Source organism: Ursus maritimus, unplaced genomic scaffold, assembly GCF_017311325.1.
Source record: "Ursus maritimus isolate PB19 unplaced genomic scaffold, ASM1731132v1 scaffold_3, whole genome shotgun sequence".
Lineage (NCBI taxonomy): Eukaryota > Metazoa > Chordata > Mammalia > Carnivora > Ursidae > Ursus > Ursus maritimus.
Genome location: NW_024425563.1, coordinates 64,156,462 through 64,171,048, shown reverse-complemented (window position 1 = coordinate 64,171,048; position 14,587 = coordinate 64,156,462). Strand labels below are relative to the sequence as shown.

At 47.5% G+C, this 14,587-nt stretch overlaps 1 protein-coding gene across 6 annotated transcripts in view; it reads right to left on the bottom strand.

The window, feature by feature from the left end:
• Positions 1 to 9,352: 9,352 nt before the first annotated feature.
• Positions 9,353 to 14,587, bottom strand: part of ICA1 (islet cell autoantigen 1) — a 138,428-nt gene continuing 133,193 nt past the window's right edge. For 5 of the 6 annotated variants that reach the window (XM_040644244.1, XM_040644239.1, XM_040644242.1 and 2 more), the window contains 2 exons: positions 11,819 to 11,908; positions 9,353 to 9,623 (listed from right to left, as the gene is read on the bottom strand). In XM_040644244.1, the coding sequence (XP_040500178.1) occupies positions 9,502 to 9,623; positions 11,819 to 11,908 (212 nt within the window). In that variant the 3' untranslated portion in view covers positions 9,353 to 9,501. The remainder of the gene's footprint in view (positions 9,624 to 11,818; positions 11,909 to 14,587) is intronic. The other variant, XM_040644245.1, reaches the window with a different exon arrangement.

Below are 14,587 nucleotides of genomic sequence, written 5' to 3'. Positions count from 1 at the left end.
TGTGAAGGTAGTAAAGCCATACACATGGATCCACGAGCCTAAAATCTGTCTCTAATGTCCTCAAGGACATTCACTGTAGGGCCCTACTTCTTCCTCTGCTGTTGACTGTCTGTCATTTGCATCTCTCCTCGCCGTCAGCAGGTGGGTCAGTCAGGCACCCACCACTCTGGCTGCCATGTAAATATCCCGAGTGTACACCTCCCACCTTGTTCTCCCACAGGCCTCCACATCTCCCCTGCTCACCTCGCCTGTGTGTCCAGCTCTCCTTACCTGCCCACACCTGGAAGGCAAGGCCAGAAGAATAGGACACTGCAGCCTCCAGCCTGGGCCCACTCCCGTCTTTTCCAGGTGCTTTGTCTTTAACCACGGGACTGGTTTATAGGGCAGAAAAACCAGCCTGTTTGGTTCTGGGCTTCTCTCACCCCAGGCTTGCCATTGAAACCCAAGATAAAGCAGCAAGGGTTCCCCTGGGGCTGGTTCTGAGGGCAGGTAACAGATGGGCAGCAGAATGCAGGTAGCGAGAGCTGGGGGTCGTGTGTTGTCAGGATTTGCTCTCTCCCTGCTACCTTCTTCCTTTCCAGCTGGAGTCCAAGTCACAGCTCACCCAGGATGGCAGTTTCTATTGGCAGGATAAAAATACCCCTCAGTTTGACAGCGGAGGCCCGTGCCTGGCCGACTCTGCCATTCAGGGCCAGGAGAGAGGAAACAGTCCAGGATGGTTGTGACTTCCCTGCAGGGAAAGGTGGCCAGAGCAGTCTCCTGCTCACTGGCACTGCACGAGGCAGGCTTTCAGTGCTCACAGGAGGTTCCAGTCACATCAGTGCCCTCGGCATCGGCGTGAAAACTGTGATTAGCATGATTCTGACTTTTATTGTTCATCGACCCCCTTTGAGAATTTATGGAAGCCCTAGACCATTTCCTCAGGAAAAAAAAAAAAAAATCCACAGAGGTGCACTTTCACACACACAAAAATTACATATCTCAGAGGATGTACAGAAGAACTCTTGAAGCTAAGAGGTCCATAAATCCCTAGACCAAAATACAGTTCATAACAGGGATGAAAGAGTTTATAACCCAGCCATCGGAATAGTAATGAAGTGTAGGAAGAGAATGGAAGCAAGGGTGTGGATCTGTCAAGTGCTGGGTTCTGAGAAGGCCTTCAGTTTGTGCCAGGGACAGGGGCACAGTGGACAATGCTCTAAATGGGGTAACGACCCTTGGGGCACCAGAGGTCAGGTCCAGAAATACCAGCAAGGAGACACCTCAGACCAAAATCAGTAAGAGAGCTCACCGGGAAGTGGCTGAAAAGGAAGCCCCAGAGAGCCGAGACATAATCGGGCTTCTACTCGTGAGGCATTTCTAAAATCAGCTGCCTCCTCCTTGATGGCAGAAGGGTCTGGATGCAGGCCCCTGTCGGGTTTCAAAGGTTTCCTGAGCACTTGTCACCAGCTCTCTGCTAGGGCAAGTTATAGAAAAGTCACTCACCTGATTGCAAAGGCCAGCAGTTATCCAACCCTGAGATCTTTCCCTGGGGGTGTACTCCAGAAGTGGGAGAAGGGGCATCTCATCGTGCTTGGACGTACCACAGAAGTGCTACAAGAATGTCAGGAAGGAGGAGTAGGGGTGAAAGGAAGACATTGATCCAAAGCCTGTGGAGCCTCAGAGATCAACTGAAGTTAATACTGTTCTCCAGGGGAGCCCTGGCTCAAGGAACATGGCCAAATGCTGGAGCACTCTACAGCAAGCATTTGGGCATGTTGAGAACAGCAGGGCCCTCAGGTCGATTTCCTATGAATTAATGATCAGAAGGCAGGACACAGGTATTATATGAAGACCAGAAGTTCTCTTTTCAGAGGGGTTAGATGAGTGGCTGCTGAGCAGGGATGCCCATGCTGACGAAGCAACCTGGCTGCTTCTGCGGTCTGGCCTCTACTAGCCCTCTCCTCTCCTCCACTGTGTATTTGTCTACACTGTCCCTCTGCTGCTGCCTGCTCGGTTTCTGATGACTCAGAAGGCTCCTATCACTTCATGGTAACCGTGCATTGCTTCTGTTAATTTTGGTATCTATGCTTTTGTAACTGACAAATTGTTTCGTATCATCGCCAGCTCAGAATCAAAGGCAGGAGAAGCTGATAAACTCTGCCTCCTCTCCGGGTGAAAAGTTCTTGTGCCAGGCCTACCACACTGGCTTCCTGAGCTAGTCAGCTGACACCAGAAGCTCCTGTGGCTGAGAGCGTGACTTACCAGCTAAGACCATGTCCCTTGTAGCAGAACAGGAGCCAGGACTGCTTAGAAGGGGGATGTGCGTGTCACTGATGGCTTGAACACCACGCTTTGTCAGTACACTCACATAGAACTAGCCTCATCTCCTGGAAGACACGACTGCTAGTATTACCAGACCCTTCTCTACCAAAAAGAAAACAAAACAACCCCTCCTTTAACACACATATATCGTTCCTTTCTTTTGAACAAACTAGATTTTATTTAAGGTTTTCAAACTCAGCTTTAAAGACCAAGAGCCTTTTAAGGCAGAAATATCAGTACTCATGAAATATTCCGTCTATGCTGTCCCATCTCCCAGGCCCTGGCAGTGAGGCAGGTGGCTATTCCTGGCCAGTGGGCTGTGGAAGGAAGAGAAGTGTGTTTTTCTTTGGACGAAGCGTGGCCCAGTCAATGCACGATGACGCTCCGGGTCTATCTTTCTTTGCTGTAGTGACTGAGAAGCTCAGGGGTTTCTCGTGATCAGCCAGCCATATGCTGGTGACACTTCATCAGCAGGCGTCCCTGGGGGTTCGTGGGGCAGAACCCCACGGACCCACACTGGAAATTGAGCATAAGTGAGGAAGGAAATTTCCTGGTTATAAGCCACTGAGATTTCTTGGTGATTGCTGCTGAAGCCTAGCCTGGCCTATCCTGACTCACTGCAGACGGATCGGGGAGACCTCCCAGGAGGACACTGTGAATAGAGCGATCTTCTGTGGACCTTTCAGCTGAGCAGACTCCCATCTCTGTGAACCCACTGAGTCTCTCTGCTTCCCTTGTTATTTCAGGGGCTCACTGGCCGTGTAGAGCAGCAACACTTGGTGAAAGATCCAGAATCCAATTCCTTTCCTTCTTTCGTTTCTTTAAAACCATACTTATTGAGGATTAATTCACAAACGTGAAATTCATCCTGCTTTAGTGCAGGGTTCCGTGGATTTTGATAAATGCACACAGTTGTGTAGCCACAAATACAATTTACAGAAAAGTTCCGACCAATACCAACTTTTCTTTGTGCCTCTTTGGAGGGAGTCCAGCCCTCCCCCCAGCCTCAACCCTTGGCAACCACTGATCTGAGGCCTATCCTTATAGGTTTACCTTCTCCAAAATGACATACAAATAGAACCACACAGGATATAGCCTTTAAAACAAAAAACCTTTTTATTTTGGAATACTTTCAGGTTGACAGAAAAGTTGCAAAGATAGTACAAAGTTCCTTACCCAGCTTCTGCTAATGTTAACATCTTACACAGCTATAGTGTTTTGACACAGTAGTCAAAATTAGGAAATTAACATTAGGACAATACTATTAATGGAACTACAGACTTTATGTGAATTTCATCCGTTTTTCCACTAATGTTCTTTTTCTGTTCCAGGATCCTCCACGGCATTTGGTTGTCCTGCCTCCTTAATTTCCTTCCGTCTGTGGTGGTTTCTCAGTCTTTTCTTGTTTTTCACGACCTTGACATTTTTGAGGTACACTGGTCAGGTGTTTGGTAGAATGTCTCTCAATTTAAGTTTGTTTGATATTTTTCTTATGACTAGACTGGATTATGAGTTTTGGGGAAGAATACTAACATAAGTGAAGTTCCCTTCTCATTGCATCATATCAGGCATACACGGTAGCAACACGAATCCTCAGGTGGTCGTGTGAATCAATAGTTGCTTCATGTTCACTGCTAAATACTAGCTCACTGGATGCACGTACCACAGTTTCTCATTCACCAGGGGAAGGATATTCGAGTTTCTGGTTTTTGGTGTTTGTGAGTAAAGCTGCTACCAACATTCACATCTAGGTTTTTGTGTGAATATATATATATATATATTTTTTTTTTTTTCTTTTTTCTTTCTCCTCTAGGGTGAATTCCTAGGTGTGGGATGGCCAGGTTGTATGGTAAGTGTGTGTTTAACCTTATGTGAAACAGCTGAACTTTTCCAAAGTGGCTGTTCCGTTCTGCTCTCCCATCAACAGTGTGTAGGACTTCCAATTGCTATGCATCCCAATTTCTTTTGATCAGCACTCCGGTTAGTGGTTCATTCTAAAAATACCTTTAAGTTTGGCAAGTTTTGCAGCATGTCCCTTCTGACTGGCAGAGAACCCACTTCATTTCGCCTTGTCTCCACACAGAATTCTGTCCAACTTTATGGAAAAATCAGGGGCAACTTATTCATTAGACCTTCTAGTCCTTTTCCACTAGCTTCCTGCATTCCCGTGATGCTTAGGAACGAGTTCATAAAGGATGGGGACAGAAGATGGGCTTGGAGAGTCTCTCAGAAAGTCGTGGGCAGAGAGCAGCTTCCCACTCCCTATCAGTATCATTTACCAAGCAAGTGACCTTCTGTGACAGAATGGCCATCCTTGTGCGCTACAGGGTGCGAGCACAGTGCCACATCTTTGGGCCATCAACTCAGTCCCTGTAATGACTCTGTTAGCAGACAATGCTACCAGGGAAGAAGAGAAAACACGAGTGCAGAGAGGGTTTGTGACTTAAGCTGGTGGAGCCTCAACTTGGGAGGCGCGGCCACGGATTTCTCCAGCTTCAGAACCCAAACTCTTCACAACTGCCCTATACTACTGTCCTGGAGTACATTCCCCAAGGGTGTGTTTAATAATTGGCAAAAAAAAAAAAAGAGAGAGAGAGAGAGAGAGGGCTGGGAGGAGAGAAAAGATGTGGGCTCTTAAGGGAGTTTTGTATGTCTTTGAATTCCTTTCTTCAGCTCTCCGTTTCTAGCAAACCCCTTGAAGTAAAAGAAGCCTTGGCCTAGCAGTTAGGCAATGTGGGTTCTAGTCCCAGTTTCCCACTAAATTACAGTTTTTTAAAATACGTCCCTCAGTTTTCTCATCTGGATATCAGCAGGTTGGGTGCACAGAGCTCTGTGGTCCCTTCTGACTTCCTGGCTGTCAGCTACAGAAGAGCTGCACAGTGGGCACCAAGCCTTCTAGTCCCAGGGCTGGGGGTGGCCTCCAATGGGGCTTCTAGAAAACATTCCAGTTCTTTCAGCCTCCTGGACCCATACCCTCTCCGGAAACAATACACAAAGGTGTCCTCAAGGTCATTCCAGTGGAAACTGGAGCAGATCACCATAGTATGTTCCTGCCCAAGGACCCATTTATCCCTCTGGTATCAGCAGCACAGTTTCCCCTAGAGGAACCATCCTTTCTCCATCCCCAGTCCTTGGGGGTCAGGCTCCAGGGACAGGCCCATGAAAAGCTGGGGAAACAGCCTATTTCCCACCCCCACCCACCTTGATTCCAGTGGCTGACTGAAGACCGGACACAGGATTCAAGACAGGCTCAACTCCAAGACTTTGGCTGGAGATACCGGTGGCCATGTTGCCTCCTTATGAGAAGTCTGTTAGAATGAAGCAACACAGAGGGAATCAAAGGTGGGAGCTGAAGAGGGGGAAATTGCTGAGACCACTCCCTGAGCCCCTAGATCCAGCTGTGCCTGAAGCATACAGCTAGACCTTTCAGTTAACTGAGCAAATAACTCCACCCTCATTTTTTGTTGTCATTTAAATGAGTTTAAGTTGAATTAGGGTTCAGTAATTAGGTATTTTTTGAGATTTTTTTGAGAACCCCCTCTTAGGGTTCTGGAATCCTAGTTATTTATTTAAAAAGGAGGAGGGAGAGGAGAGTAGTTGTAGTAGTAATAATAAACTCTAGAAGCCCCACAAAAGACAAGGTCTAGTGCAGTGTTAGGAAACACACAGTGCAATTGCCACCACTCCCTGCCCCATCCCCAGCACAAGCATCACTCATTTATCAGCATCCTTCCCCGTGCAGAATTCTTGGCAGCCACTGCCAATCACTGAAGTTGGCTCCAAGTTGAAGTCTATTTTTTAACAAAACTGAAGAGACCTGCATCACTGCACTGTGCGTGGTGCCAGTCAGAGGACTAGAGATGGTTTGAATCAAAGGACTAACTGCCATGGCCTGTCTGGAGGACACTAGTTAATCACAAAGACAGATGCACTTTGGTATACTGGCAAAATCAATAGTGCCAATAGTTAAACCCCAAGCCATTGCCAGGGTTGGCCCCTAGGGAGGGATCTCTCGGCAGTGGAGTCTGAGGGAGGGAAGCGTGGAGCTGAGTTAGCTGGCTCCTGGAGCTGAAGCATGGGCAGAAGGCATGGTGACCCAAATGGCTAGGCAGCCTCCCACGGCACCTCAGGGGCCTCAGCCCTGGCCCCACACCCCATTCACACTGGCGATGGCATGATGGTGAGCCCCCTCTACATGCCCACTGGCAACCCAGAGTTCTCAGGGCTGCCAACTCTGAGCAGACCACGTTTTCTTGGGCATAAGCCTCCGACAAAAAGTTCTAAGTTGGTGCCTTTCTAATTCTGAAGCTGACGGATGCTTTTCTCACTCTCACACAACTCAAAATCAACCTGACATTTCTAAAATTACATTTTGAAGGCAATGAATCTATAAAGTGCACCAAAGCCCATGCCAGCTGGGAGAAAAAGAAAAGAGGAAAGAGAAATGTTTCTGGCTCCCTCCCTTAAATTTGAATATTCTTTATATATTGGCTGGGGCAGCAGGAGAAGGGAAAGGAGACTTGCAGACCACCTAAAACAGCAGGGAAGTTTTCAAGGAGCAGGTGCTCTCTGAATTTCCCCGAGGGTTCCAGTGCAATTGTGGTGCAGACCGGCCTGGAGACAAGGGATGAAAATGAGGGAGTAGCGAGACTGGGCGTGAAGGGGGTGGGGCACTTTTGTCTTCATCCTGCCAGAGACAGTCCTTCTACAGGCAGCTGGGGAGGGGCCCCGAGGTGGGCCCCCAAGGAAGCCCCCTGGCTGAGCAGCACACAGACTGCTTAAAAGAGAATAAGCCCGCAGCTGCTTCTCCTTAAACTAGAGAGGTGGCCGAGGGGGCTTTGTGCGAGCCAGGATCAAAACACGCCTATCAAGAGGGATCAAGAGCCTGGCCAAGTGGATTGCAGATGGGAACGGCAATTGAAAAAAAAAATTTTTTTTTAAACAAAAATGTAAAGAAAATTCAGGAAGAAAATGCCTCCATGTGTAGTACTTTCCTTTTACTTGTAGTAAAGTCTGTTCAACTACCACAATCCTCCACTCCCCTTCACCCACTGATCAACTTAGTATTTAAAGTGATCCATTCAACAGAGAAGGACCCCACACCCCTTTGCCTCCCCCCCCCCCAACCCCACCAGCTCCCTGTGCCTCTAGCCTGGATAGAGCAAGTCCACCCCTCCTGCTTCGCTGCTTCGTCTCCTTCCTGCGGCTGCTGTGGGCTTCAAGGGCTGTAAGCAAATGTGAACCAGGAGGAAACGATGAGTCCTTAATCCTCATTCCACACAGGGCAGCTCCATTCAGCAATCATGAGTCCATTGCTTGCCAGGTGACTCCAGGGTGGTTATTACTGGGGAGATACAGAAGATTTGGGGAAACAGGGACCCTGTTCTCTGGGGTTGCAACACCTAGTGCTAGCGGCAGAAGCATACTCATAGGCCTCCCAGGCCAGGCAGAGCACCAAGCGTGTGCTATTCATGAGACAGAGAAGGGCAGGAAGGAGAGATGAGGGGTGGTTCCTTGAAGGAAAACTGTGGGTTACACTTGGAGGAGGTGGGATGTGAGGAGCTCCTGAGAGATGAATAGGGGTGTGATGGCAGCTGAGGGTAAGGAAAGGGGGGCCATTCCAGGTGGAGTGTGCAGCAAATGCATAGGCCAAGAATCAAGAGGAAGGGCTTAAGGATCCAGCAAGCTTTCCTGTGTATGTGTGGGAGGGTAGGGGGATGGGGCCCTAGGGCTGTATCCTGATGTCCTCAAAGACCACGAGTGCCAGGCTAAGGAGTCATTAAGTGAGATTCTTACAAACAGACCCTGTGGACAGTTTTGGCTGGCCAGGAAGTGAGCAGAGCTACACCAGTCACATAACACACGGAGTCCCAGCCCCAACTCGCCTTCAGGTCTCTTCCTGCACAGAGAAGGAAGAGGTGGAAAACATTTTCTAGTCCCCCAAGGCTGTCTTGCAGAGGACAGTGGCTACTGCTGGGGCCAGGTCCTTCCATGAGAGCACACCGCAGAGAGCACAGAAGCCGCATTCCTGTGTTGGGGGAAGTGGCCACAGGAGACCCTTTCAGAGCTGGAGACTGAAGCTTGCAAGAGTGCAGCAGACACTTCTCTGGCCCAGCTGGGCACGTAGGACCAATTTTTGCTAATCATCAACCCTACCACCAACTTAGGGCCACAGGTGACACAGGGAAGGGAGGAGAGGCACCAGCCCTGGGGGCTCCACACAGGTGGAGGAGTGTCTGAACCACTTACATGCCCACACGCAAAACCTGCTCCCATCTCTGCCTGAGCCAACATAAGTCCATGCCCTTCTTGCCTGTAATGTATGTGGGCGATGCATGGGGTCATGTCAATAGCTTCACACAGGTGGGACTAGTCCTTGTCCTCTTCCTCCCTCTCCAGCCCCCACGCCCATGGCACCACCCCACTGAGTCCCCACAACAGACTCTATTAACTTGCCTTCGCATGTCAAATATCTCTGCCATTTAATTAAAAAAAAAAAGACAGTTAATATCACAAGGGACTCCAGAAATACATGCTTTTGAATTCCAGCCACGGAGAAGACAAAAGGAGACAGTGGCAGCTGCAGCTATGGCTGCTTTCCACAGAAAGGTTCGTGCAGCAGAGAGCAGCCCGGCTCCCCTGCCCACGTGAGAACACACAGCCCACCCGGCAGAGGCTGGGGAAGAGTGTCTTTGGTTGGCCGGGGCTTCACCCAGAGCTCACTGGAAGGTGGCTCGGCAGGAAAGGGGGTCTTCCGGCAGCCACCTTCTAAGGGCGACAGAGGCAGGGGGTACATGAGGAGGCATATAAGGTCTGTTAGCCTCCTGCTGCCTCTGAGGCTACAGGACTCATTATTTAAACCTAACACAGAACAGGTTTATGGTTTGAACTTGGATCTCACAGTATCCCAGTGACACATCAGCAGCCATGATGCAGATGTTGGCAGGAGAGCAGGCAGCCTGGAAACTGCTCCTGGACAATCCAGTATTGTTAGATCCACATAGAGAATACACTCAAACCCTTTATACCAAATAAGAGTAAATAATTATACCAATATAAACAGGGCCTCTGACCCTCTCGTTTTATTAAAATGGCACGTAAATATTAAAACAGCATACTGATCACTTCATACGTCTGCGTGCCCCCAGGTGTGTGGCCCAGGAGTGGCACGTGGGCTTCCTCCGTGAGGCTGCAGACTCATGCATTGAGCAATTCGTGTTCTTTATCGGTTTTCCCAACAGCATCAGGATTTGATAATGGGTCGAGGTCAGCAAAGAGGCTGAACCAGGCAGTCAGGTCCGAGGCAGCCTTCGCAGGCTCTGGAGAGAGAAGAGAAAACATGAATGCTGGCCCCTTCCAAAGGCCCCCTTCGCCATGCGGCAGGCAGGTGTGTCCAGGCTCCCCTTGAAAAGGGGGGCTGCTGCTCAATCAGACAAATCCCACTACACTCTGCCTCTAGAACTAGTTAGGGAATTCCATGTCTCCCTGGGGGCTGGCTGAGAAACATTCTAAACCACGGCCTAAAGCTCAGTGAAGAAGGAGCCCAGTGTTAACCCACACCTGTACCCCTGCTCCAGTGGATGGCACCGCCCACCAAGCTGCCCAAAACCTCAGACCGTGCTGCTTCAACACAAGCAGAAAATACCACTGTGATTTCAGAAATCAGACTGAATGGCTGAGGAAGCAAGGTGCCTTCCAGTGTCCGCTGGAGGAATCTTTTCAAATCTGCTGGGTCAAGGGAAATACTGTGGCCACACCTTCCAGGCCGAGAGGAGGGTTGGCACCTAGGCCTGGCTGCTCCTCCTTTCTCAGGGTCACTGCCTTCTTCTACCCTCTCCTGTCAGAGGAAGGAGGCCTTTGACATGCCCCCCTTCTCCTGCTGGGCTCTAAACTGCCCCCACACCCCCTTCCACTTCACCCCCACTGGATACTCCCTTCAGCTGCTCCTTCTCTGAACCACCTGCCCTCCTAACTTCTCGAATGCCACAATTAGAGAACCAAATTCTTTTCCAGATGAGAATATTTTCAAATGAGTGCCTGATGCAAGTGATTTCTACATAAGCTGGGGGCTCTTCTCTATATAAATCATTCCACATGAGGATCGAAGTTCATTGGCTTGGATGACCCAGGCTTTTTTCCCTTCCCCAACAGGTGGGAGTATCAAAAGCACAAGGAAAATGTCTGACAGGTTATCCTTCTCCCTGAGAGCGGCTAGGAATGTGCTTGCCATCTGGTTTAAAGAGTCTGGAAAATGATGGTGGGACAAGCTGCTAAGAGATTATGCCAGAGTAATGGGAGTGGTGATGGGATTATCCCACATCAACAGGGCCTTTGGTCTTTTCATGAAAATGGCACTGAAATGTTAAGATAATGTGCCAATCATGGTATACTTCTGATTCCTGTCTTTTTTTAATAATCTCTCATAGATTACTTTATCGTGAGATAATCAATGCATCTATTATAGATGTAAAAATTATTGCAAGCAAGGCTAGTTGGTAACATGCAAGTTATTACCGTTTAACATTAATTGAATTCCACGTGCAATTAACCCGCAGAGCACTCGGCTTAGTTTGATATGATAAACAGACTTAAGAGATCTCAATATAGTTTGATTAGGTAGTGGAGTGGGAACAACTTCTAAAAAAGGGAATAACTCATCTTTAGTCATGTAGGAAGCCATACAGGAAACTATGGGGCAAAACTGATTTAAAGAGGATGAGTCTATCTCTAGTCTTGATAGGGAATTTCGAAATATCTTAAAGATATCTCCAGCAAAAATATGCTACACCCATTCCCCCTTCCTCCTACCCTCCCAAAGGTCTAGGGCAGTCCTCAGAGAGTAGCTATGGCCTTCCTAGGAGGAGTCAGGCGACTGGACTTCAGAGGCAGCCCTCACATTCCCTAGACCTCCACTGCTGGAGTTTGGGAAACCAGGTGCCAATGCACAAGACCTGTAAGAACACCATGGGAATGCTTCTGGATGATAAAGACACTTCCTGTTACTTCCTGTGATCAACACAGGCAGAGTGGGTGATGACCAAAGAAAGAGAGAGGCAGCTGCAAATACAGAGATCTTCAGTCAAGTAAATGTTCTCTTTGGGGGCCTATCTCACAAAAGAACAGTCCCACGAGCTTGAAAGGCCCTCCTGTGACAACTAAGGAAAGCCGGCTCTTTCCGAGAAGCACTAATTAAATGCCTCGTTTGGTGGTGGCAATGGTATTTTCAGTTAAAGATAGCAAACCTTTCCTACCTTGCTGTATCCACCCGATCTTGGGCAGCACCCAGTCACATGGAGATGGGTATTTGATTCCTCCTCATTTGGTTTGATAAAGGGAATTATGAATTAGGACACTATGCCCGAAAAAGTCAGAATGTAAAACTCTCCACCCTTGTAGCCCCTGATTTGCACCCTCGGGTGCTCAAATAGAAATTAGTAAGGAAAGACAGAAAATAGTGTTAGGCCAGTTGAAAGGAAGGCAACTGTCATTTCCAGGGAATAAAACACTATATTACCTTTCATTGCAGGGCTGCTGTCATTTGGACTGCTTGCCTGTGGTGCTGGCCATGGAGTAGGAGGAGGACTGACATTGCTCTCTGACCAGCCTAATGTTCAAAACCAGAGGTGGTTAGGTCTAGGGAAGAGCAGGCACACTGCCCCACCAGTTGCTGGGCGCACACACGGTCTCACCCACAGGGGCCTCCAAAGAAAGGGAAAGGGTGGTGTGACAAGGCCCTTCCGCCATGATTCTCATACCTGGGATAGGTTTGAGGGGACAGTAGATACGAATAATCATGCCCAATTCATAAATATGGAAAATTAGGGAAAAGAACGGATTATGAAAAAAAATTTTTTTGGTGAAATTGCTAAGGTTAAAACACTTTTTTTTCTTTTAGCTCTATGCCCATTTTTCTTCTCAAGTAACATCACTTCATGGTCACACCAAAGATTATCCATAGCATTCCAAGGAAATAAAGTGCCTTGCTTTTCTGTCATAAATGGAGAAAGCTTAAAAAAGTGGCCACCAGGAAATCCAGCAATATAACTAATAAAATGCAGGTTTTCTCTACTTCGTGATGATCCAGCTCATTTATTTTCTATCCGGCTCATTTAAATTGAGAAGTTCAGTTAATACAAAGAAACAAATGGTAGTCTAGTCCAAATACACGAGGGGAAAGAAAGCCCCCCCTTAACTTGATGCTGTATCTTACACTGGCATGTAGCCTGTGTAACCCGACAATCTGTAACGTCCCAGCGCTCTGCCCGCCCCTCCTGTGTACGTGGCATTCGGCAGTCCTGCTTTGGGGGAAGCAAGCCTCATTTCCCAGGGCATTCACTACGTGTGCTAGATATTTGGGTATGGCTTGCATTTAATTTACAACTTTACCAAACATTTCTTTGCACGTCTGCTTTAATTCTTGGTGTGGAAGTCCTGTCTTCTCAGCGAGACAAGAAATTGTTTCTTCAACGTGCTCCATAACACCTAATACAGTATAGGAAGGGTGCTGTGAACTAAGTGCATTCTTGACTCTCACTGTGAAACACAGACCATCAGATGATGCACCACTGTTGGGTCCAGCATTGTTAAAACTGTATCCTTTTACTGGGTTGCTCTGGCTCTAGCGTTTTCTTCAGAGAAGGTTTTGTCTCTGATAAGGCCCTCATGAGACAACATGTTTGGATGGCACAGTTCAGCTGGGGCAGTGAAACCAACTTCTGGAGCAAGAAAGTCACAGAGTCTATGCCACAAAAATGACAGAATTTCATGCCATTAATTTCCCCTGCCATTATCCTAAGATGCCTAATAGGAGACTTAAGTAGTGAATCTTACTGTATTTATTCGTTTGCATTTTTGTGTCACTTCCTGGAATTGTGAATCTCCTGAAGGCAGGAATCACGTATTATTCATCCTTTAGTGCACCGTCTGGCACACAATGGCTATTGCATTAGGATAAACTCTTGGAGAATATTCTTAAACCATGAGAAGTACACTTATAAAACATTATTTTAAAAGATGGCAAAACAATGCTTGGCACAGTAGATGCTGTAATACTCACTGGCTGAATTATTTCATTTTGGGCAAGTGGCACACAAACTTCTCTATGAAGACTAACCAATGACAAACGAAACAGGTGGCCTGTGATCTATCTATTGGATCTAAAACAATGCAAACATAGACAGGGCTTTTAAAAGTATTACTATTCATTGGAAAGGTATTTGAATATGTAATTAACATAATTCATAAACAATCAAAAGCACCAGATTCTGAAGGAGCTTTCTGGGATAATGGAAATGTTCGAACGCTGGACTACAGTGATTATTGCCCAATATAAATTTACCAGAAATCCTTGAATCACTTTTACAATGGCTGATTTTTATGGCATGTAAATTATAGTTTAAAAAAGCAGTTTATAAAACTGACTTGTATTTGGAGTAATCCAGGAGTAACATAACCTCCCTAGTTCCTAGATAACTGGCCGGTGAGCGTTACTTCAAAGCACAAATCACATAAAACAGCAGTCAATGTGGGAAGTTAGAGCTATGGATCCACAATATGCCAAATAAAGGTAAAAGAGATAGAATGTAACTGAGTAAATTTTACCCTTTTCCCTATAATGCTGTCCCCACCACCAAATGTAGTCAAGACCCACCTGTGCTTGGCAGAGCCCATGGAACCTTTCCACCAACCCCTGCAAGCCTGGGCTCAATCTCTTAGAGCAATGGTTCTTAAAGTGTGGTGGCCACACCAACAGCATGGGCACCACCTGTGAGCTGGCTAGAAATGCAAGTTACCAGGACCAACCCTGACCCAGTGAATCAGAATCCCTAGGGGGAGAGCCCAGGAAACTGTTTGAACAACCCCCCAGTGATTGTTACATAAGTGCAAGTTTGGGAAGCACTGTCATAGGTGGTCTCCAAGGAGGCTGCAAGGGTCACCATGTCCATCAAGATCAGGTCATCCTGGCTGAGGCCAGAGCCAGACAAAGACAGAGGCCCTCCTAGGAAACAGAGAAGTCTGTCTCAAAACCCCACCTCCTCAGGTCCCGCAGTTTCAAGCTCTTCAGTCCCATCAAGCTCCCTGAGTTCAAGGAGTCCCCCACTTCCAGAATCTGAACCGACTCACAGAGCAAAGCCAAATGAGAGGTATAGAAGTCAACCCCTCCCTGATCTCTGTATGCTATTTGATACAGTGGGAATGCCATGAGGTAATTCTTCCCGTTTCAAAAATATGCACAACATTCATTTTTTAAAATGGTTGCAGAGAACATTCAAAAAGCAAGGCA